Source organism: Danio rerio, chromosome 20 (assembly GCF_049306965.1).
Source record: "Danio rerio strain Tuebingen ecotype United States chromosome 20, GRCz12tu, whole genome shotgun sequence".
Classification (NCBI taxonomy): domain Eukaryota; kingdom Metazoa; phylum Chordata; class Actinopteri; order Cypriniformes; family Danionidae; genus Danio; species Danio rerio.
This window is the reverse complement of record NC_133195.1, coordinates 24240720-24265000: the sequence shown is the minus strand read 5'-3', so window position 1 is coordinate 24265000 and position 24281 is coordinate 24240720. Positions and strand designations below refer to the sequence as shown.

The 24281-nt window shown below is 35.6% G+C and overlaps 1 protein-coding gene across 7 annotated transcripts in view; it reads left to right on the top strand.

Moving 5' to 3' along the window:
* The window catches only part of syne2a (spectrin repeat containing, nuclear envelope 2a), a 168884-nt gene that overhangs the window by 88062 nt on the left and 56541 nt on the right, over nucleotides 1-24281 (top strand). For 4 of the 7 annotated variants that reach the window (XM_073932716.1, XM_021468616.3, XM_068215479.2 and 1 more), the window contains 18 exons: nucleotides 1403-1662; nucleotides 2312-2462; nucleotides 2541-2684; nucleotides 5183-5323; nucleotides 7257-7439; nucleotides 7731-7868; nucleotides 8004-8189; nucleotides 9892-10014; nucleotides 10093-10275; nucleotides 11574-11663; nucleotides 13447-13536; nucleotides 15491-15565; nucleotides 16060-16749; nucleotides 16855-17022; nucleotides 18361-18456; nucleotides 19454-19657; nucleotides 19743-19904; nucleotides 20764-20889. In XM_073932716.1, the coding sequence (XP_073788817.1) occupies nucleotides 1403-1662; nucleotides 2312-2462; nucleotides 2541-2684; nucleotides 5183-5323; nucleotides 7257-7439; nucleotides 7731-7868; nucleotides 8004-8189; nucleotides 9892-10014; nucleotides 10093-10275; nucleotides 11574-11663; nucleotides 13447-13536; nucleotides 15491-15565; nucleotides 16060-16749; nucleotides 16855-17022; nucleotides 18361-18456; nucleotides 19454-19657; nucleotides 19743-19904; nucleotides 20764-20889 (3210 nt within the window). The remainder of the gene's footprint in view (nucleotides 1-1402; nucleotides 1663-2311; nucleotides 2463-2540; nucleotides 2685-5182; nucleotides 5324-7256; nucleotides 7440-7730; nucleotides 7869-8003; nucleotides 8190-9891; nucleotides 10015-10092; nucleotides 10276-11573; nucleotides 11664-13446; nucleotides 13537-15490; nucleotides 15566-16059; nucleotides 16750-16854; nucleotides 17023-18360; nucleotides 18457-19453; nucleotides 19658-19742; nucleotides 19905-20763; nucleotides 20890-24281) is intronic. The other 3 variants (XM_068215480.2, NM_001365331.1, XM_073932715.1) reach the window with 2 other exon arrangements.

Below are 24281 nucleotides of genomic sequence, written 5' to 3'. Positions count from 1 at the left end.
TTCCATGAGAGGTGACACGGTGGCTCAGTGGATAGCACTGTTGCCGCAGATCAAGAGGGTCGCTGGTTTGAGTCCAGGCTGGGCTAGTTGGCATTTCTGTGTGGAGTTTGCGTGTTCTTCCCATGTTGGTGTGGGTTTCCTACAGGTGCTCTGGCTTCCCCCACAGCCCATGCGCTATAGGTGAATTAAATAAATTAAATTGGCTATGGTATGTGTGTGCATGTGAGAATGTGTGGGTGTTTCCCAGTACTGGGTTGCAGCTAAAAGAGCATCGTAAAACAAATGCTAGATAAGTTGGCGATTCATGCCGCTGTGGTAACCACTACTGAATAAAGGGACAAAGCAGAAGGAAAATGAATGAATATTTTCCAGATATGGCCATTTTTGTTTTGTTTTGTTAAATTTAGTTTTGTCTTTTTACATTTATTTTTACATTTACATACCCCCGGCTACTTAAAAATGTAAAGCATTTATAAAGTAGGACTTTTTGATGTTGGTATGAAGTATTTTTATTTTATTTTTATTTCGTTTTTTATTTATTTATTTATTTTATTTTATTATTTTGTTTTACACTTTACTTCCTGCAAAATGGGTATAGCCTATTTTATAGTTTTTTTTTTTTTGTTTTTGTTTTTTGTTATGATGTTTTTTTTATACTTTACATTCTGCAAAATGGGTATGGAGTATTTTATTGTTTTTTTTTTTGTTGTTGTTGTTTAGATTTTTTACACTACTTTCTGCAAAATGGGTATGGCCTATTTTCTCTTTTTTGGTTTATTTATTTATTTATTTTACACTTTACTTTCTGCAAAATGGGTATGGCCTATTTTATTTATTTATATATTTTTTCTAGTTTATTTAATTTAATTTATTTATCTATTTATTTTAGTTTTTTTTATTTGTTTCATTATTTTTTTCACTTTACTTTCTGCAAAATGGCTATGGCCTATTTATTTTATAGTTATTTTTGTTTTGTTTATTTAATTTTATTTAGTTATTTATTCATTTTTTATTTATTTATTTTGTACACTACTTTCTGCAAAATGGGTATGCCCATTTTATTTTATTTATAATTGTTTGTTTATTTTATTTTTTTAGTCTTTAATTTTTATTATAATTTTTTTATACTACTGTCTGCAAAATGGGAGTTGGCTGTTTTATTTTATTTTTGTTTATATTATTTTATTGTATTTTTTATTATTTTTTTTATTTTGTCTTTTTTTTACACTACTTTCTACAAAATGGACGTTGTTTTATTTTATTTTTATATTTTATATTATTGATATATGATACATGTATTTATTTATTTAATTAATTTTTTATGTAGGCTCACTGTAAAATGATTAATGCAAAATTAATATAAAACTCTTAATTTCTCTTCCTGTTTGCTTGTGAGGTGCAGCTTAATAAGTCAAAAGAAGGTCTTCACAGACTTCAGACTGATCTCCCAGACTCATCTCCGCTGACGGGATCACTTGTGGATCTTCAGGGTTTTTTGAGCCTCACTGATCACCTTCAGGACGGGATTGAACAGGAACATCAAACTCTGGCATCACTACAACACCATGTGACTCGACTGCTCGGGGTTACAAATCTGCAGCAGTTGAAAGAATCTCCTCAAATCTGTCAGGACCTGCAGTCTTTATTGGGTCACTGCAGAAGGTATGACTGTTTCATCCACAAACAGTCTAAAATGAACACTTGCCAAGGAACAAATGAGAGAAAAATTCAGCGTTGACACGTTTATAATACACACTGTAATTCTTTTAGCAATTCTAACAATTCTTGAGATCTCAGTATGGTGTAGTGTGATTATAAGAAATCTCTAATTCATTGTAATTATAGAAATATGCCAGCAAATATGTGCCAAACATTTTTGAAATGGTTTATAAAGGGAATGGTTTATAAATCTGCTGTTAACATAAGAGAAGCATTTCAGAAGAGTACTTCAACACATTCCAGAAAAGAACGCCAACACAAGTCTATCATTTAACATGTGAAAGCAAAGAAAAACATTCTTAAATAGCAATTCAATCTTCCACTGATATAATATTTAATGAAATAACAACAACAACAATAGTAATACTAATAATAGCAAATTTTCAATCTGTCTGTTTTTAAATAAATAATGCACATACAGTTTCTTTGCCAGTAAAATTATATGTATATATATATCAAGGAGGATAAATTTTAACCAGCCTTGGCCCGTGTAGCAAATTGATTTGGGCCCTGCATGCACAAACACACACACACACACACACACACACACACATTGAGAAATAATTTTACAGATCTTCTTTTTCATTTACAGTCTAAGAGATCAGAGCAATAGCATCCGCAGAGAGCTGCTGTTTGAAATGCAGGAGTTTGGTCGCGTGCAGGAGGAGATGAGCTCCATTCAGCAGAATATTCTCTCTCTTTTGACTGTTTTACAGTCCGAATCAGCTGCCGAACACCTACAGGTTTGTGCTTCATGGCCTGTGTTTGACAGGGAAGGGACTCTGTCGATATTGTATTCATGGTGTTGTATTGCTCTGCAGGAAGTCAAAGTGGAACTGGTGTCACAAAAGGCTCGACTGCAAGATGTGATGGAGCGAGTGATGAAGAGATGGAGATCTGTGCCCTCGGAGATTCACATCTTACAGAATGAGCTCAATGCCTCACTGCAGGAGGCAAAGGACAAAGTATTACATTTATTCATCTTTAGAATTAAGTGTTACACGATGCTGTGAGACGGACTGCAATTTCAGACATAGCTGAAGTGTGCTGAAAAAAGCTGGATGAAGCTTTGTTTTTGGTTAACACTTTACCTAAACATTAATGCATTAATTAACATGAATTAACACTTCTGTTGTGCATTGGTTAATCTTTGTTATTGTTAACTAAACATATGTTAATGTGTTAGTTAATGCATTTATTTAATTAATTATTGCTAACTACCAAAATTAAGCTGTGCTAACTATAAAAAAAATAAGTTGCAGTAGTTAGGAAAATTAAGCTATGAGAACTACAAAAAATCGTTTAAGTAACTCAAAAATTAAGTTATGAGAACTACACAAATTAAGGGTAACGCGTTGATTGTATTAGTTAACTTTAGTTAATGCATGAATTAACAATGAACCACACATCTGTTATGCATTACTTAATCTGTGTTAATTAAACATTGTTTTTGTTAATGCATTAGTTAACAAGAACTAGCAGTGTGCTAACTAGCAAAATTAGGTTGCAATGACTAAAAAAAACTAAATTGCAGTGACAAGGAAAAAGAAGTTGTGCTAACTAGGAAAATTAAGTTGCCATGTGTCCAAGATACATCATCTAGATGCACTGAGACACATCGTCAGGAATGCATCCTGGGTCTTAGGGGTTTTGGGTCTTTCAACATCAGACACCCTCGCCCAGGTGACTCAGCTGAGGTTGATCAGACCCCAGCTTGCGTCCCAGTAGCCCAGTCACCCACGGATCAGCCCTCTTGTCCATAGCCATCTTGTGGCTTTCTCTGCAGCTTCACAAACAGACTTAAAGAGCCCATATTATACATGAAATAGGGTCATATCTTGGTTGTAAGGGTTTCCAACAACAGTCTAATATGCATGCAAGGTCAAAAAACACTTTCATGGTCTTATAATCTGCATTTATTTTTACCTAATTATCCCAGCGACTCATGTATGAATCGTCCAGTGATTCATTTGTTCCCAAACCCCTCCTTAGCGCGAAGCTAATCTGCGCTGATTGGACCAATGACAGCCTGTTGCGATTGGTCGACTGCCTTCAGTCAGAGTGAAATGCCAAACAGCTAATCAGCAATATAAAAGTAATCACAGTTCATAAACGCTTGATAGTGGGTTAGCTGCCAGTGGGTCAATGTAAATACAGTCGATGGACTTGAAAATTCAGAAGACTAACTATTTTATTGAGCAAAAACTCCAAAAACTGTCGAGGAGATCACATAGCTTGTCTCACTCTGCTCTTTTCACAGACACACACACACAAACACATTGCCCTCGTCCGCGCACACACCTCCGGGCGACAACGCGCGCGCACACACACACAAACACACACACATACCTCCGGACGACAGCGCACGCACACACACACTACCCTCGTCCACGGAGCTCCTTAAACAAAGCATCACGCATCACATTTTTACATGACTTTGCACGTGATAAGAGAATATAGCCAGTTAACCTGATACAGTACACGCGGTTACAAGTCACAAATCACAACTAAATACATTTGCAAGCTAGAGTCAACGAGGCAACAACTTTAATCGCACGTACTTACACTTGAGAAATGGAGGAAGAAACCCATCCTGACGTCCATCAGTAAGTTACTCTTTACTGATCCTTCCTTTAACAAACGCCGATGAAGTATTCTTTGTAGCATGTAGTTTGCAGAAGTTTCCAGTAGTTTACAAATGCTTGGCTATAATGCTGATGTTTCATCTTTGGGTAGAGACTCGATATAATATCCATCTGCAGTGTGACTTCAATCGACCGGCATGTTTGTGTGCGTGTGTTTGTGTGTGTGTGTCTGGGTTTCTGCGTCAGAGGGCGGGGCCTCAGGTTTGAAATCTCCCGGGTTTGCGCGTGCACGTGAATAACTTGGTTTCGTTCGTACGTCATGGTGAAACACCTAATGACTCGGTATCAAGGAGACTCGTTTGAAGCACTATGAGTCGACTCTTTTATAGATGAATCAACCATTTTAAACACTGTACTCTTACAGATTTAAGCCTTAGCTGGATACTTCACTTCATTTAGAGCTGTGTTACACACTACATGGAGGGGAATTTTCAAAAACCCATAATATGGGCTCTTTAATGGCCATCTTCCTAGCTACTACTGCTAGGCCTAGCTGGTTGAAGACTTTACAGAGTGAAAACCTCTCTGCAAGCTCTGCAAACCCTCTACAGCCCAATTGTAGAAAACCTTTTATTGGCTCACAGTGGGTCTTTCAGACACCTTCCTGGCACTTCTTTATAGTTAGTTGCACTAACTAGAAACATGCATTTGTGCTAAATAGAAATAAGTTCTGACTTAAAAATTAAGTTAAGTTATAAAATACAGAGACAAATAAAATTAATCTGCACATTGTCTAATGCATGGGGAAATAAAATGTTATACAGAAGCTGTGTTTACTTTGTTACAAGTTTGTATGCCTGTTTATCTGTGTGTTTCAGTTGGCCATGGTCATGGAGAAAAGTGGTCCTCTCCGTAAAATGGGAGAGCAGATTGGAGAAGTGACGGTGGGCTTGTTATGTGTTCAGGGTCTGCTGAAGCAAACAAGTCCTAATTTTTCTGAGGCTGAACGTACACAAAAGGTACTTTTCTTTTGCTTGCCTCCACAAGCACAATGTTAAAATTGACCTAGTAAATTGCAGAGGACAAAACACTCTGAAAAACATGGTTATTACTCACTAGATCCGCCCCAAATTGCATATTTAAGCACTATTCTACGCCATTTTGTAGTTTAAATAATGTAAGTGGTGCGTTTACACAGAAAACTCACACTAAAAAATAATAAGTGCACTTTAAATACCTGAGTGATGCACTCATTCGACTGGTAAAATTAAGTGTGTAATGATGAACCCTTCGCACACTCACTGCAGTTTTGCTCACGTAGCGGAAGGGGCGGAGCTATCGGGCGCACATGTTGATTAACTATTTATTTTGGATTGTGAAAGCGAAGCTCTCCAATGAGAGTGATTATAGCGCCTCCCGATGGAGAATGTGGTTATACTCACGGCAGATATTATTTGGTACTTTGTTCATTTATTACCATAATTTGGCAACCGTCAAGCGTCATCAGGGAAAGGGTTGAATTTCTGCTTAGTAAAAAACATTAGTGTTCCATTTAGGACGACACTACATACATGCACTATGCTGTTGAGTGTGTAAGTGCATAAGTACATAGTGCATGAGTGCGTAGTGTATAGTGTGCCATTTGGGACACAGCTACAGCTTCATTTTTGTTTGTTTGTTTTATTTCTGTTTATTTTCTATTTTATTATTATTTGTTCATTTATTGGGTCACTTTATTTTGATGGTCCGTTTGTTGAATTTAAGTTACATTGCATTTACATGCCAACTAATTCTTATTAGATTATAAGTATACTGTTAGGTTGGGGTTAGTATAAGTTGACATGTTCATGCAAAGTTTCTTATAGTCAGTTAAATGTCTGTTAAAGGAGCAGTAACCGCAGATATTAAGCAGATAATCTACTAATACTCAAATGGACCATCAAAATAAAGTGTTACCATTTATTGTATTCTTACTCTGCATATGAATGTAGCATATTTTTTCACAACATTGTCACAACTTATTATATGTCAGACATGGTCACAGTTGATTTGTTTAAAGAAAAAGACACAGTTGCGTCTATGTATAAATTAGGTTTTAACATCACATTCAGAAATAATGCAAAATCCTACTCTATAAAATTACAAATTTGCATACATTCTAAACACTACAAACATTTTAAGAATAAACAAACAAATATATTTTAGTTCTCCTCACTTAACAAAGGTATTCAGAGCTGAATATGCAAATTACAGTGACATGCATTATTAGACTTTGGACAGCAGCTGTTGATTGAACAACAGTAACAAAGTAATGTGCAATAAATGATTTAGTTTTTAACTGGTGATTTCTCGGTTTATTAATACATTTGAATTTATTTTGCAACTGTTTAATAAAAAAAAATCGGGTTATCATGATTTGAAATAAAAGTTTTATAAAATGTAAAACTTCCCTCTAAAAATACCATTGTCGTTTAGCTCTAACTAAACCCGCTGCCAATTTTTCTTTAACTTTCCCCTCATATGTTCATTAAAATATACAGTACTTGATTTCAGTGGCGCAGTAAGTAGTGCTGTCGCCTCAAAGCAAGAAGGTCGCTGGTTCGAGCCTCGGCTGGGTCAGTTGGCATTTCTGTGTGGAGTTTGCATGTTCTCTCTGCGTTCGCGTGGGTTTCCTCTGTGTGCTTCGATTTCCCCCACAGTCCAAAGACATGCGGTACAGGTGAATTGGGTAGGCTAAATTGCCCATAGTGTATAAGTGTGAATGAGTGTATGGATGTTTCCCAGAGATGGGTTGCGGCTGGAAGGGGATCTGCTGCATAAAAACGTGCTAAATAGGTTGGCGATTCATACCTCTGTGGCGATTCCGGATTAATAAAGAGACTTTGCCGAAAATAAAATGAATTAGTGAATGAGTACCTGATTTCTGATGTGCATTTGCATGTGTGTGTGCAGCGAATATGGGATGAGCTGGACCAGTGGCACACTCGGATAGCTGAGTTAGAGGGCGAAGTTCAGGATCTGGCAGAACAGCAGCCTGAGAGAGCACACATCCTCATGGACCAGCTCACACAGCCTCTGCAGCTCTACCAGACCACAGCCAAACAGGCAGAGCACAGGACAGCCCTCATCAGCAAAGTCAGATCTCACTCACAATCCTTCTATTATCTCACAACCAAACATACAGGCTCAAAACCTGGACGTTGCTGAGACTTTTATTTAAGTGTACTGATGTACTTCTGAACTTCAATACATTTCATGTTGAGTGCAGTGAATCTAGAATTAAAAAAGTTTTAGTTTTTTGTATTAAATTGAAGAAAAAAAAAAAAAAACGTTTCCATGATATTCCCATTTTTTTAGATGTGCCTGTATATAATGCCACTGACTGCAACCCTGATTGCTTGTGTCTCTTGCTTTCACTCCCATCAGATCCCGGCCTGTCTGCAGGACTATGAGGCTTTACTCAGTAGCACCAACTGCTGGTTGAAGGAGGCTGAGCCCTGGCTGCTCACACCTAGAACCTACACCACTGCCAAATGCATCCACGGACACGCCAACTCACTTAAAGTCAGAATATTTGTGAATATTTGTTAGGGTTTTATATTGAAGTTAGATGTTTCGTTATTATGAAAACAGTGGAGTTGAACTTACCATACTTGATATAAACCCAATGCAGTAACATGTCTTGTGTTGTGTCTGCAGATGATGTTAGACGAATCAGAGGGCTACAGGGCAGCTCTGGAGACGTTCATGCCTTCCCTTCAGGAAATCAGTCCAGTGTTTGACATCTCCCCTCAAAAACAGCTGCTCCACCTGGGGATGCAAAACATCACACTCATGCAGCAAAGCGTTCTGGAGCCTCTCTCTCACCTTCAGCACCTTGCAGCTGTAAGAAATTGCATTACATTCAATAAATGTTAAAGTTATTGTGTGTATTTATAGCCTTGCCAAAAATTCTCCTTTCTATCATGGTGCAGTGTTTGCCTCCTGGAACTGCTTTCCTAGAATTGTTTTTACTATAATACCAGTATTTAAAATGACATTTTTAACAGCATTTAAGTTGTCTGTTGTGTAAAATACATAATTTAACAAATTAACTCAATCAATAAGATTTGTATAATGTGTTACCAAAAACATGTATGTAAAAGGATATCACTTATTACAGTGTATGTAAATTATTAGGTATAATTATCATTTAACATATTACAGAGCTGCATTTTACTTATTGCAACTAGATATGTATGTCCATTTATAGAATTAAATATAAACATACACATTTTTACAGCAAGCTTCCATTAGTCTTTAATCTGCTTTACTATGTGTGTTCAGATTTGGTAAGATAAAGTACTGGATTTGTACTTGAACCAATACCGGCCCGTAACCAGCCTGGTGAAAGGGGTGGTTCTTTTCTCTCAATAAGTGGACCTTTTGCGGTTATTTGCCTCATTTCACATTTATTTATGATATTTAAATACTGTACTTTAGTGAGGTTTTAAGCACTGTTTTTAGCTGGATTAGCTTGTCAGATCATAACCACACTTTGTGATGTACCAAAAAATATTTTTTATTTACTTTTACTTAAATATAAGTACAAATTTATCACATCATATATCATTACAAAACAAAACGTAATCTGTTAAAGTTTTATAAACTGTAGCCAATTGTCATTTATTAGACAAGTAACAAACTGGCCAGCACATTCAACTTTCCTCAGTCAGAATTTGGCTATTTGAATAAAAAAATTGTTAAAACATAATAATAATAATAATACCACTAATATTAATAATAATAATAATAATCAGATTGTATGTTTTTTTCCACAGCTGTATGTTGGACTCATGAAAAATACTTGTTAACATTCGGTAAAATTGTTAGCTGAAGTCACACGGGTCTTAAAGCCTTTCTATTTTCACTATTCATTTTCACTATTCATGATGGCATGGCAGTCAAAACAGGACAAATGAGTTTATGTATGGGGCAAATTCTGGACCTTTGTCAGTGAGGCGTTGGTCTTCTGAACCATCTGAATACCCCCGGGCTATGGTCCTGCAATACCATATGAATGTCCTTAAGTCTTTACATCAGCTTTGATACTATGGAAAAGCTTATGATATTAAACACAGCCCTTTTATTAAAAGAAAATTCCACAAAAATGTTATTAAATAAAGTGTTAAAGCATTTCTCAGTTAAGTTAGAATTGTGAAAAGGAAGGATTCAAAATAAATAAAGCATATAAATGAAGCATATGAAGTTTCTTAAAAAAACCTTTGGCAAGGAATTGTATATTATTTATCAAAATATGTATATTTTAACACAATAAGTCTTTAAACCTGAAAACAAAACATGCACGAGTTTTGTTTTCAGGTTTATAAGACTTATTGTGTTAAAAATATACATTACCTTTCCAAAGTTTTTTTAAGGAACTTCATATGCTCACCAAGGCTGCATTTATTTGATCAAAATTAGTCATACTGTGAACTATTTTCATTAAATATTGCACTTATATTTTTCTATATTTTTACTGTTGTTTTATTTTTTATAACTAACTAACTTTTCCACATTTTTAAATTCACTCATTGCTTCCATGTAGGAGATGGATGCCATTGAAGCAGAGGTGAAGACGATGGAGAAAAATGTAACTAAAATCAGAACAATTCTTTCAGCCTCTGACACACAAAACATCTCTCCCGAGGAGCATCTGGAAAACATACAGGTATAACAAACGATTCGTCTCACCCCCTTCTGTTTCAGCTGATCTAGTTTTACATGTCTCTACTCTCCTCTGTTCCAGGTCATTCTGGATAATGTCCAGTCCATGAAGAGGACCATTGATGAGATCGAGAGCTGCAGGCCAGGTCTGGGTCTTCCAGCAGGGGCAGAGCAAACTCTCACAGTCTTCAGTCGCTCTCAAGAGCTCCTGCAACCCATCCAAGAGCTCCAGCAGCTCAGTGTGCAGCACAGCGCAGCACTAACGGTCTGTTCACTCTCTCTCTCTCTCTCTCTCTCAAGCCTGGTTCATACTTCTGCGTCAAGTGACTGGCGTAACCAATGGCGCATGCAACGTGCGTGGCTGTGCATTTATACTTCTGCGCGTTATCTCTGTTGGTCTGCATTAACACTTCCGAAACACTAGTTGGCAGTGAGGTGTAAATGTTCCTCTGTGTTGAGTTTCTTCGCTGCTGTTTTGCTTTTCCTGTACACTTCCTGAATGTACAAGTGGCTCAAACTCGCTCATTTTGAGGCAGGAGCCGGCGGACGTGCAACTTTAACTATGAGGTAAACACAGAACAAAACTTTCCATCCGGAGCTCCTTCACGGTTCTCCACACTTTTCCATCGCCTGATGGAGCGATTGTAAACAATCGCTCCATCAGGCTCGCACCATTCGTGCGGCTCTCGGTCCCGCCCAGATTTTCCAGCGCTACCAAGCGAACCAATCACAGAGCTTGCGCTATGCGTCGTTGCGACGTGTAGTTAAATTTTTTGAGAGGTGCATGTCAGCGACCACGGCGAAGGGCTATGCCACAGCGCCGTAGCAAACACGTGCGTTTGACACAGAAGTATAAATCAGCCTTTACTCCTATTTACTCTCCTGCAAGGAATTTTGCTTATTCAATTCTTGAACAGCAGCGTTCACTACTTAGGGCGTTTAAAATATATATATATATATATTAATATATATATATATATATATATATATATATATATATATATATATATATATTTATTTATTTTTTATTTATTTATTTATTTATTTATTTATTTATTAAATAAGCTGTTGTAATTAAAAATACATATTTTAGAAACCAAAAGGACAGTGAAGCTTGATAAATTGATTTGGCACATGCATTTTCAGCAGTTGCAGCATCAAGTAGAGGCATATAAAATGGCCTTTGGACTAGTTAAAGCCATTTCAAAGAACATGATATTAGTTAGTGCAGTAAATTTGTGGAGTTTTTGGTGACCGTGACCAGAGCATAACCTCTTGTCTTTGCTTTCATGTCTGTGGGAATGAAAGAAGACTAGAAAATCCCTGCGTATAAAGCCAACTCAGAGAAGAGATGTGTGGGAACCTTGAATTCTCTGATTGTGCTTAAAAATGAAGTGCTAAAATGGTGCATCACTAAATCATTGCAGGCTTGACTTTATTGGCAAAGAGTAATATCCTGTAAATACACTCTTGCGGATGTTCTCATGATTTTTTTCATGTGACGCTATGACCTTGACTTTGATTTGTACAAGTTTAAAGACTTAATGAAACTTTTTTTTCTAGGCCTCTATTGGACAGCCAGCTGAATTGATTCTCCCTTCAGACCAACCCTCAGAAGTGCCGATGCCACAGCTTTATTCTGAAGATGTGAAGGTGAGTCCATCAGTCCAGTCAAAAACACAGCTCAAAGTTATTCCTTCCCCAGCTCAGAATACACCTTGTAGGCCCTTTTTACACCTGATGCTAATAAGATGCGGTTTGACTGATCAGATAATATGTGGATGAGAGTGAGATACTCTGCTGTTTACACCTGCTATAATTCATCTTGTTTGTCCACTTTCAACCACTTTTCTGCAATGAAGAGGTATACGGGTGTGTTTATGCTCTGGCTTTTTCAGATTTTTTTTTTTTTTCAATTTAATATGGTGTAATGAGCTTTATATACTGTCCAGTTAAAAATTTTACATTATGTAAAGACTTTTTTGAACTTTTGGTTTTTGGTATGATTGGCATTTTGGTAAATTATTTTGATTCCCTTTTGCTCATTTTGTTGACTATTAGTCAAATTGCAAATACATGTGAACTAATTCACATCAAAGTATTATTAAACTATTTGTCTATTAGACTATACTTAATATCTGCCCACAATGCTTCACCAACAAACATTCCCGTCAAACCTAACCCTATCCTTACAGTCTAATAACAATCTCATGAGAATTAGTTATCATCTAGTTTCAATGTATCTTAAAAGTCAACAAAATTTGTTAAAGGAACCATCAAACTAAAGTAATACTTTTTTTACTTGCAAATGCTTAGTAAACATTAAATATACTCTAGCTATGAAAGTTAATATTTTAAGATAAAATTTTATACATACTATGGCATTTCATTCATTCATTCATTCATTCATTTTCTTGTCGGCTTAGTGCCTTTATTAATCCGGGGTCGCCACAGCGGAATGAACCGCCAACTTATCCAGCAAGTTTTTATGCAGCGGATGCCCTTCCAGCCGCAACCCATCTCTGGGAAACATCCACACACATTCACACACACACTCATACACTACAGACAATTTAGCCTACACAATTCACCTGTACCACATGTTTTTGGACTGTGGGGGAAACCGGAGCACCCGGAGTAAACCCACTCGAAGGCAGGGAGAACATGCAAACTCCACACAGAAATGCCAACTGAGTGGAGGTTCGAACCAGTGACCTTCTTGCTGTGAGGCGACAGCACTACCTATTGCGCCACTGCCTCGCCCCACTACAGCATTTATAATGCTTAAGCATGTATGTACGTTATTGTCTACATTCAAACTCATTTGATGAAATCTTAGAACACCAAAAATAAGCATGCAAAGTTTTGAGGACCTAAATCGCATCCCTCTATGTTGCTTTGCATTAAAATAAGACAAGATATTAATGATGCATAATATTAAATAAAACAGGTTCACAAACCTGTATTTTAAGAAAAATATGCACCCATTCATATGTGCTGGATCAGATGTTCTTTTTGAAGAGAAGCAATTTTTCTAAATATCTTCTTTAGTGTTCAACAGAAGAAAGAAACTCATACTTTTAAATAAATCAAGAAAAAAGTAAATTATGGCAGAAATTTCATTTTTGGTTGAACGATCCTGATTTCTGAAGAGGTCAGTAGTCAGAGAGTAGATGTTTGAAAGCATTCAACTGACTTTGTTTTAAACTTGGGTCACATCTCGAAGTGGTCAAAAAGTGGACTAGGCCAAAACTTTTTTTCACTGCATTTACACCTGTATGTCCTCTTGTTTGTGTTGATTAAAAAAAAACATCTTAATGCCAGGTGTAAAACAGGCCTAAGACAAGGAAGAGTCTGATTAAGAACTAAATAAGACTTAATCTGTCACTATAAAGACCTCAAAGAAATAATATATCAATTTATAACCTGAGTGCAGCAGATGTCTGTGGACGGGCTTTACACTGAGGAGGAAGATGAAGACAGTCGGTCTTCATCCTCAGGAACTCTCACATGCAGTGTTCCAGAGGTAAAGCCCTGGAATCCTCTAGATTATCTCCCAGGCTTGATGTTTCTCTTTCGCCAAGCCCTGAAAAAGAGAGCATTTCTGAGCTTTTTGTTCTCTCTGGACCTCTTTTGCTATGGCTGCTCATTTGCATGCATTTCTTGTTCCATTTCTAAAAATGAACTGGAACACTGAGTAGAAATATATTTATAAATATATGTTAATATTTATATGACCATTTATTTATACAGTCTTTGACTTGCTCACCTGTGCTTTGATCTATTTTCTCTTCATGATGTTGTATGTTTTCAATTAGGGATGCACTGAATGGATTTTAATTGGTCAACTATTTGCTGATTTTGATTAATTTATTAGATTTTTTTTAAATAATTGAAATAGGTCACTATTATCAGACACACAATACACACTGTATGCAGTAGGATATACTTGCTAGCTTGTTAAACTACTTAAATTACATTTTGTATAGGCTTCATCTACTTTTTTTTGGCAAGAATGTTTATGTTTACACACATTTCCAAATTGGTAACACTTTAGTTTAGGTACTACTTAAATTATTATTAAGCAGTAAGTTAGGAGTTTATTCAGGAAAATGTCATAGTTAATGGTTTATTAAAAGTGAGCATTGTACCTTAAAATAAAGTGTAACTGAAAAATACTATGCATAGACATTTCATGGTTCATCCAGGAGTATGTGTGTTTTCATTCATTCATTCATTCATTCATTCATTCATTCATTCATTCATTCATTCATTCATTCATTCATTCAAATTCCAGAAAATAGCAAAATATGTTTGTATATTTTTTAGCAGCCATCAATTAGTTATATAAACACTTTAACTGCATACATTTCTGTTTTCGTAGATGTTGAGATGATGTTCTTTAGTAGATTTTCTTTTGTAATACACATTTTTATTAAAACACAAACATGAGTATGACTTATATGATTCTCACAAACTCATGACGTGCAATACGATGTCAATTAAATTAGGGATAATTTAAATTTACATTATTATTACAATTTTGTGTTATGTGTTGTAGTTACCTGGCCTTTTCATTCATTAATCACGATCAGACTGGAGGTTTTGGTTACCAAAAAAATAGGCTTTATTGAGCCACAAAGCCAAGATGTCTGAAAACAAGATCCACGATCCTGCTTTTATACAGATTCTTGCCCCACCTTTGTGTAATTGTGACCGTCTACAGAGGTCTTTACTGAAAGGTCAAGTATATGTTTAGGTGGTCCTGTTATTCTCGGCTCTCAACCCTACTAGCTCAGGTCTTAATAATGTCAATCACTCTTCTGAATGCCTCTTACATATGCAGTATAGCTTCATGTCAGTATTTAACATGTATAATCAGTGCTTTACACATTCAGATATTTTTCATATTCAGTTATTCTTCATCATAACTTTCTGATAGTGTTGCTCCTGTGAAGACCCACTCATCTTGCACAAACCCAGTTTAGCCCGACTCATGTTTACTGGACACTACTGCATACTTTTAGAGAATACTTCTAGAAAATAAAAAGTCTTCTTCATGTCATGTTAATTTTGCACTGTGTCGGAACTGTAAAACATTAAGAATTGATTATAAAATTGATAATCAGTTCCTTGTTATATCAACCCTATGCTATACTGTATGTGTAGAGAGTTTTTAAACAATCAAAATTCAACCAGTAAATATGCATCTCTAGTTAGAAATGACCATTTCATGCTTTTGTTAGTCTCAGAATTGCATGACCGTAGTTATCGCAGTACTGTTGGTTATGCAATTCCAAATGTCTCCCTTTCAGTCAGCTTCGCAAACATTTTTTTTTTCTTTGCTTTGGTTTTCTGAGGACTAATGCCGGATATAACTCCACTTCTTCTTACAGTAACAGCTGCTCTCCTCCTTTGCCTTGAAGATGTCTATTCTTTCAATAAACCAAATCATTTAATTTTTTTTTTCTTTGTTCCAGGACCCAGATGAAACAATGGTGGATGAAGATATTAAGTCAGAATCAGCTCCAGCTTTAACAGAGTATGACTTTAAGGTAAAGACTCAAATTGAGCAATTTTTTTGATTTGTAGTAGTTAGTTCATCATCGTTATTTTTCATATTGCTCTTGAAATGATATCTGATCATTGTAGAATGCCATTAATGACATTTGCATAACTGTATATTATGTATTAAGGCTCTGATATGCTTGGTAACCAGTCTGTTATTAGAATAATGCATTGCGCTACCAAAATTTTGGAGTCTTTAATTTTTAAATTTTTTTTTTGATAATGTTTTATGTTCACCAATGATGCATTTTTAAAATAACTATTATATATTGCATTATATAAAAATCCATGCATTCCTGTCACAAAAAGCTGAATTCCCAGTATCGTTGCTCCAGTCTCCAGTGTCTTTCACAATTTAGTCCAGTTTGCTAGTTTATTATTATCATCACTGCTGGAAACAGTTTAAAATAGTTAATATTTTTGTGAATAGTATATCACCTCTACCATGTTTACATTACTACTGCTTTATTTTGATCTTTAGGAACCAACTACTGAAATAAAAAAAGATTTTGTGACGATCGAGCATGAATCACAGGACACAGAATATTGTTTACTGGAGTCTTCAGAATCCTCTGAAAAAGACAGCAAACCAGAGACTGAAGAGACAAATTGTCTGTCTGCACTAACATCGCAACACTTACAAGAATTTACAAATAATAACAGTCTGAAACCTGATGCCACAAAAATAGCTGAGAAAAATCTAAACGAATACACAGAAACCGAGATGCCTGATACAGAATCAGCCAAGCCAGGTAAAGACTCAGGAACCAAGATGCCTGATACAGAATCAGCCAAGCCAGGTAAAGACTCAGGAACAAAGATGCCTGATACAGAATCATCCAAGCCAGGTATAAACTTAGAAACTGAGATGTCTGATACAGAATCAGCCAAGCCAGGTATTGATTCAAAAATCACCAAGTTACAAAGTGAAGAAGATCTTCAAAAGATGTCTGAATCTGGGGATGAGAAAGAAGAACCTATGAATGGTGAAATGAGCACAAGAAATTCAATTAAAACTACAGTTCATAATGAAGGTTTAATTTCAAAGACACTCGACACTGACCCAATAAATGTTACTGATGGCGATCAGACCCAGACAGAGGCAAAACCTCCAGACGCTAATGCTTCTCTTGGCATCACAGAATCTGTTTCACAGGAAGATGCAATGCTGGTAATTCTGTCAAACCCAACTGTAAACTTGCATGTATCATCTGATTTAAAGTACAGCAAATTAAAAATATTTGTCTAACTAAATACTACAATCTTGACTCTCCAGGATTTACAGATAGATGTGAATGAGACAGCCGTTTACCAGAGCAGCACCCCATCTCAGGAACACACACTTCATCAGACAACAGCCGTCAGCAAGTCTGAAGATCAGGAGAGTTTGGTCCAGCTTCTCTCCTCATTGAAGGAAACATCACAGGATATCAGTTCTTCTGAGGTCAGTTTCAGTCATGAAAAATGCCTTAAGAAACCAATGTGTCTTGATTATTTTTCTTTGTTTATGGCTGTTGCTTAATATTTAAAAATTGTTCTTGAAATAAGTTATTTGTTTTCAGAAAGGCTGCAGATATTACTTGCAAATATTTCACAGTAGTATAACAGCAATATTGTGAAATTTTATTATAATGTAAAGTAATTGTTGTCTAGTTTAATAAACTGTAAAATGATCACATGGTTTAAATTCAATAAAAGCTGTAATATCATGAATTATCAATACATATATCTCATGTCTATTTTTTATTTTATAATGTATTTTAGTATGTAATTTACTTAATTGCAAATATGAAATGTTGTCATCAATGACAAAAATGTAAATGTAAACATCAATATATTGATGTTAAAAATAATGGCTAATGTTTATAGCTGCATTTTTTTTGGTATAAGGTTTGTTTATTGGTTTTACACGTCATACAGAGCAAACATACAAACAAAAACAAACACCCCTTTCCCAGAACACCAGATCTAGGAACAATATATAATTTAATGTCTATAGAGAAAATAAAAAATCAAAATATGATGCTATTTTTTTTTCCTCATATTGTCATGTTGTGTGCGTCTGTTTCCATCACAAGAGTTTAAAAAGGTTGCCAGAATGTCTCAACAGATCCTTTAATAGTATGCCTTATATTCTCCAACTCAAGATGAGACATCACTTCTCTTATTCAGTGATTATGCGTGGGTGGAAAAGGGTCTTTCTTTTTAAACTAAATCAGTCTTATAGCCAGAAGAGAACCAGAGGCTTAGCTGCTTATTTTTATTGTGCAATCTTGAGGATTATTTAATGGACAGTCAAAAATGTGTGCATGTGTGCGTATAAATACATAGTCCTTATATACATATAGTCCTTATTACTATGTAACTAATCATTTGTTAAATTTACTTACTATTTAGTTAGTATTAGAATGGGGGTTAGGTTAAGGTGAATTGAATGCAGTCATTCATAATTTATTGGTATTAGTAATTTATAGGAAGTATATGTGCATGTGTATTGAGGACACCATAAAAAAAAAAACTTAACTAAGTGGTATATTTACTGTCACATTGGATAGATGTAATGCAAACTTGCTGAATAAAACCTTTAATTTATTTTAGAAAAAAGGGTAATTACCCTAAAAGGTTGAACATTAATGGATGATGTGAAGATAATGTCAAATAAAATGGTTATTCGTATTTGAACTACTCAGACGAGTGTCTGGCCAGTCCTATTTCAGAGAATATTAGTATAAATATGAATATTCTGCCATTATGTGTCTTTTTGTTTCCTGCCTGTCCACAGACTAGACAGCATCCGTTGGATGTTCCTGTGTCACTGCTGAATGCCACTCAGACTCAAGACGCAACCAAACTCCTCAAGGATTTCTCAAGCACCAAGGTATCATCAATGCACTTATAAAGGCTACACGAAAATGAAATCTTGAGGTAGTCTATAGATGCGTGTATGTCTGTATATATATATATATATATATATATATATATATATATATATATATATATATATATATATTTCCCAGTGGTGGGTTGCAGCTGGAAGGGCATCCGCTGTGTAAAGTATTTGCTGGATAAGTTGGCGGTTCATTCAGCTGTGGCGACCCCAAATTAATAAAGAGACTGAAAAGAAAATGAAGGAATACACAGAAAGACAGACAGACAGACAGACAGACAGACAGATAGATAGATGATAGATAGATAGATAGATAGATAGATAGATAGATAGATAGATAGATAGATAGATAGATAGACAGACAGACAGACAGACAGACAGACAGACAGACAGACAGACAGACAGACAGACAGACAGACAGACAGACAGACATGTTTGCCTTTGGGAAACAGACCGTAATAAGAATCATTTTTACAGACTTCTTAAAGGTCCCATGAAGTGCTTAGAAGTATGCATTTTTTAATCGGTGTTTGATGTAATCTCAACCGAAACACGAAGAGAAGGTAGGACTTAGTGTAGCCCCTTCCCTTTTTAAAAACAGCCAGTAGCGTTTATCACAGCTCAGCTGGTGAGAGTGGTTGAGCTTAAGTGCATCAAATGAAAAGCAAATAAGAAGCATCATGAAGAGGGTGGGGCATGTCAGATACAAGAGAGCATTTGATTGGTTATGATTTGATAAGAAACTGAAGTATGAGGTGACATGAATAAAACTGTTGACCTATTTGGGCGGAAGTGACAAACTACAAGCTTTACATGTTTGTATCAGTTTTATACTTATAAACGCGATTTATATAACTGTTTTGAAGCACACTAGCTTATAGATACCTTAAACTAATAATACTGTTTAAATTTCATGGGACCATTAAGTTCACAATGCTTTTGTGAAACGCAACCTTGGTGTTACTAATCCAAGTGTTTGTTCTGTAAGAATGTGCAGGGCGGCACCTGGATGTTAGTTATTGACCAAAAGAAAACAGCGGGACAAAATACCGAGGAGATTCAGAGATGCTGTGAAGCTCTTTTGAAAGGTCTGCAGGGTCTGCTAGATTTGGGCTCTGATCGGCTCCTGCGCAGTCAGGATGAAGTGCCACACAACTACAGCCAACTGCACAATCTACTTGCTGGACACAAGGTACACTGTAGACTGACCTATTTTAAGTATTGTTTGGAAAAAAAGATGCAGAATGCTAATGATGTTTACTCTTGACTGGGAACAGAAATACTTCCAAGATATGCAGCAGAATCTTGTGATGGTAAAGCTGCTATTCCAAAAGCTGCCAGAAGGGGCAGTGCAGGGCCAAGCAGAAGTTGAGGACCTGATATCGGATCTACTGCATCGAGCACAAAGACAAGGCATCCAAATGCAGCAAAGCTCAGAGGTACAGAGATCGTTTAATTAAAGCAAATATTTTATTTCATAAATTGAGTGTATGACTTTTATTGTTTACAGTAATGTTGTTGTTATTGTGTTTACAAAATGTGAGCTGACATTATTGCGCATGTAACTTTTAAGAAAATACATATTGTGTCTCCTAAAGCACTGACTTTGTGATTAGAGTGCAATTAGATCAACCCTATAATTCAAGCTCTGAAAGCAGATAATATTCTTCTGAGGCACTTTATTTTTATATTTGAAAAGATATCAAATATTTAAGTAAGATCACACCATTTTCATTCTTGTTTTATACAATTTTAGACAACATTTTAACAAGTTAACACTGAGTGAGGTGCAATATACATGCATGTATATGCAGGCATGCTATTGTTTGTTTTTTGTTTGTTTTTTATTTGTTTTTTTACACCATCGAAAATAGTTCCAAACAAAATAAATACTTAACAAAATTACAAAGATATCATCATTGAAAAATACCATAAATTATTCAGATTTTTTTTATCAATATTACTTTTCCTCCCCACCCCTTTTTTACATTGAGCCATTATGTGTCTCAATTAAAACTAAACACAACTAAATGTACATTGTCTTTTTTGTAGGTGTATGTTGTTGTATGTTGTATTTTGCACTGTCTGTTTTTTTGCACAGTCTGGAGCCAGCACCTAAGCTTTTCACTCATCACAGCACATATGCTGCTGATGATGTGACAATTAAAGTGATTTTATTTGATTTGATTTAATTATAATGTAACACGGAAATATTTCATAGGAGTTTATGACGTGCAGAAAACAAATTATTAATTAATTATGAGCATCGCAATATACTCTGTTGTATGGGTGTTACAGAAGTGGTCTCAGTATGAGGAGGTCTCTCACAGACTGCACAGCCGGTTGGATGAGCTGGAGACAGACATGTCCAGTCTCAATGTAGAGCCGAAGGGAGACCTGCAAGGTCAGCTGCGGTCCTATGAGGTTAGTCATTTCTCATGCATGGGAAAGTGCAGTGTTGCCTCTCTCTCTCTCAGTATTTCTGAGCTTCTTTGATTTTAAAATTTGATTCAGTGTATGTTTCTGGAATGTTACAGTTGTATCTATATGTAAAGCTATATAAAGTTATGATTTGCCTCTCTCATTATTTACATTACTTGTAGATTTGCCTTAGATTTTCTTCGGTGGGGTGTGGGGTTTATACACTCTATTACATAATAAAGTGACGCGTTCACCGCCCTGTCATTTTGGCTGATTGGCTTTAATAAACCCTTTTCAAAAGACTGTTTAATGTAACAATAGCATCTTAAATGCTTAAAAGTTTATAATATTTAGATTTTTTTTAATGTATGAACATTTATATCTATTTATGTATATATTATATCATCTTTGCATCAAATTACAAAAACGAATTACCGCATATGCGAGGCATTTGTGATGCAGCATCTATGGCAGGGGTGTCCAAACTCAGTCCTGGAGGGCCAGTGTTCTGCAAAGTTTAGTTTCAACCCTAATCAGACATGCCTGGGCTAGCTAATCAAGCTCTTACTAGGCTTTCTTGTTAAAAAGCCAAGCTTCTATGGGCAGAACAGAAAATCTGACATTGTTCTCTCTTTCCGCCATCGTTATCAGTCTAGCACCACCATGGTGTTTTTCTTTTATGATTTCAGCAGGGATTTCAGCAGGGATTTGGACATTTGGTTTTCAACAGGATTGTACAACAAATATTTGTTGTACTCTCTTATTCACTGCGCTCTAAATTTACCCTACTATGATGACTTCCGCTGCTGAAAAACTCTGAAATGTGAAAAGGGTCCATATATGCTGTTTTTAGACTAACAAAAGTTTTGAGTTCTGAAACTTACTGGATGTTTTTTTATATTACTAAGACCTCTTCAATGTCAAAAGATCAAGGGATTGTGATTTCTCAGTTATTATACCACATAGACGCTGTAAGGTTGCATTTTACTGGCTGAACACAGTTATCTTGTTAGGTCCCGAGCAAGAAGTAATACGTTTTGGAGATGGTGTATGAGGAGGGCCAAGTTAAGGTCTTCTTTCTTTGGCTATATGTAGCACAAGGATCTTTATTATTATTATTATTATATATATTTTTTGGTCTAGAACACAATGTTCCTGATTCAATTACTACAATAGTTGCCATATCTGAAGAACTTCATGTTCTGCTGTTTGAATTGGCCTGTCTTTTTTCTTTTTTTTTGCCCCATAACAATTGCGAAAGCACATTTTCAGATACGTTGCCTCACGCCGACCAGTGGTACGCTTGGTTGTATTCGTACTATTTCTCCTTTCATAACTACCAAAGCTCATTACTCGGGTGGATTGATATTGGAGGAACATCAAGCAACCCTTTTTGTGTCTGTAATAGATGGACATCAGACTCACTCTCATTCCCACAAGCCTTTCCACCTGAGCAAGCGCTTGAAGCTGAGAGATGTGATGTGATGAGATGAGGTGGAGCAGATTCTCAAGTTTTTCTTTAAAAGTTTTGACCACTTCAGTTGATCAGTTTTAAGACGTAATCACTGGGTGTTTTGAAAAGCTGAATGAATTGAAATGTTTATGCCTGACAACATTTGCCATTTGTTTTTATTAATATACTGTAGATATTGAAGTTAAATTATGTTGACAGACCACTGAAGCATATGGTAAGAGACATAGCTCAAACACACACAAATTATTCATTATCATTACATTTCATTTTATTATATTAATACACTAATTAAATTACATTTAATTACACTGCACTACATTATATTATAAACCTTAAAAAAAGTTCAAAGGTTGGAAAGCTTTATAATTTTTCTGCTTAGGAAAATTAAAGTCAAGTTACAATAGATCCTCTTAGTATAAAAATGTCTCATTTTTGTTTTGAACTTTCTGTTTATATAAAAACTTGATGAAACTTGATAACATTGGTAGTCATACATACATAAAATTCAGAAAATTATTTTTCCATTTCTCAGTGAATATAGACAATGTATTTTGGTGCGTTTAATACTTTTATTAAATGGTTACATTAAAATTAAAATAGAAGAGTATGGTCACATGATATCTTTAGGAATGGAAAAATAAAGCAATAAATAAAAAACAAAGTACAAATTTGAATCTACATTTAATAATTTTTATGGTTATCTTGATTTTTTTTCCCCCTCTTTATTTACATTTTATTTAATATTTTCCTTAACATAATCATTGGGCTTTACTCATTTGTACACTGTTATCTTATTAAATAAGTTCCGCTTTTGGCTTTGGTACTAGAGTAAACACAGTACTGCTCTTAGGTCACTTGTAGTTTCACACAAAACACTTTAAAAAATACCTAAAGTTGGTTATTTCTATATTTTTCAGTAGCATGTCTAATTGAAATATCCATTTACTTTTCCAAAAATTATTTTTGTCATTATTTGGGGTCGCCACAGCGAAATGAACCACCAACTTATCCAGCATATGTTTTATGCAGTAGATGCCCTTCCAGCTGCAACCCATCACTGGAAAACACACACACACGTTTGTTTTTTTGTGAAAAGTGGGTACATTACATAGGTGTCCTTTCGTTTTATACTGTTTAAACCGTATATTGTATTGCCCTCACCCCACCTAATCCCTAAACCCAACCATCACAGAAAAGTGTACAGGTTTACTCTCTGAAAAAAATCATCCTGTGTGATTTAGAAGCTTTTTGAGAAATAACGACGTCACCATTGTCCTCATATTTCATCTCCTTTTCGTAATACCTGTGTCATACCCATGCCATTATATAGATTTGTGTCCTGATATGTCAAAAAAAATACATACGCACACACACACATACACACACACACACACACACACACACACACACACACACACACACACACACACACTCATTCACACACATACAGTACGAACAATTTAGCTTGCCCAATTCACCTGGAGGAAACCCACGCGAACACAGGGATAACATGCAAACTCCACACTGAAATGCTAACTCACCCAGCCGAGGCTTGAATGACCTTGAATGACCTTCAATGACCTTCTTGCTGTGAGGTAGCAGGGTACATTAGCATATCTTTTTTGGTCTTGTGTTCAAATTCAGATTTTTTGGTTAGAGATATTTCAGTTCTCTGCTAAGGTTTACGGTTGTGTTTTACTCCCTTACTATGATAGCAATTTATGGCTGGTCAGATTTTCTGGAGACTCTCCACTGAAATGTATGGTTACCTCTTTAGTATGGCATGATCATAGCTAAGAAAGTTATCCTTTGTTTCTAGAAGAAAATGTTAGGCTTCTTGGACTTACCTCCACTTTACATTTGGAAAGAATTACATATACCACTTCTTTTTTCCCCCTGAAACACCATAAAGACTAATACT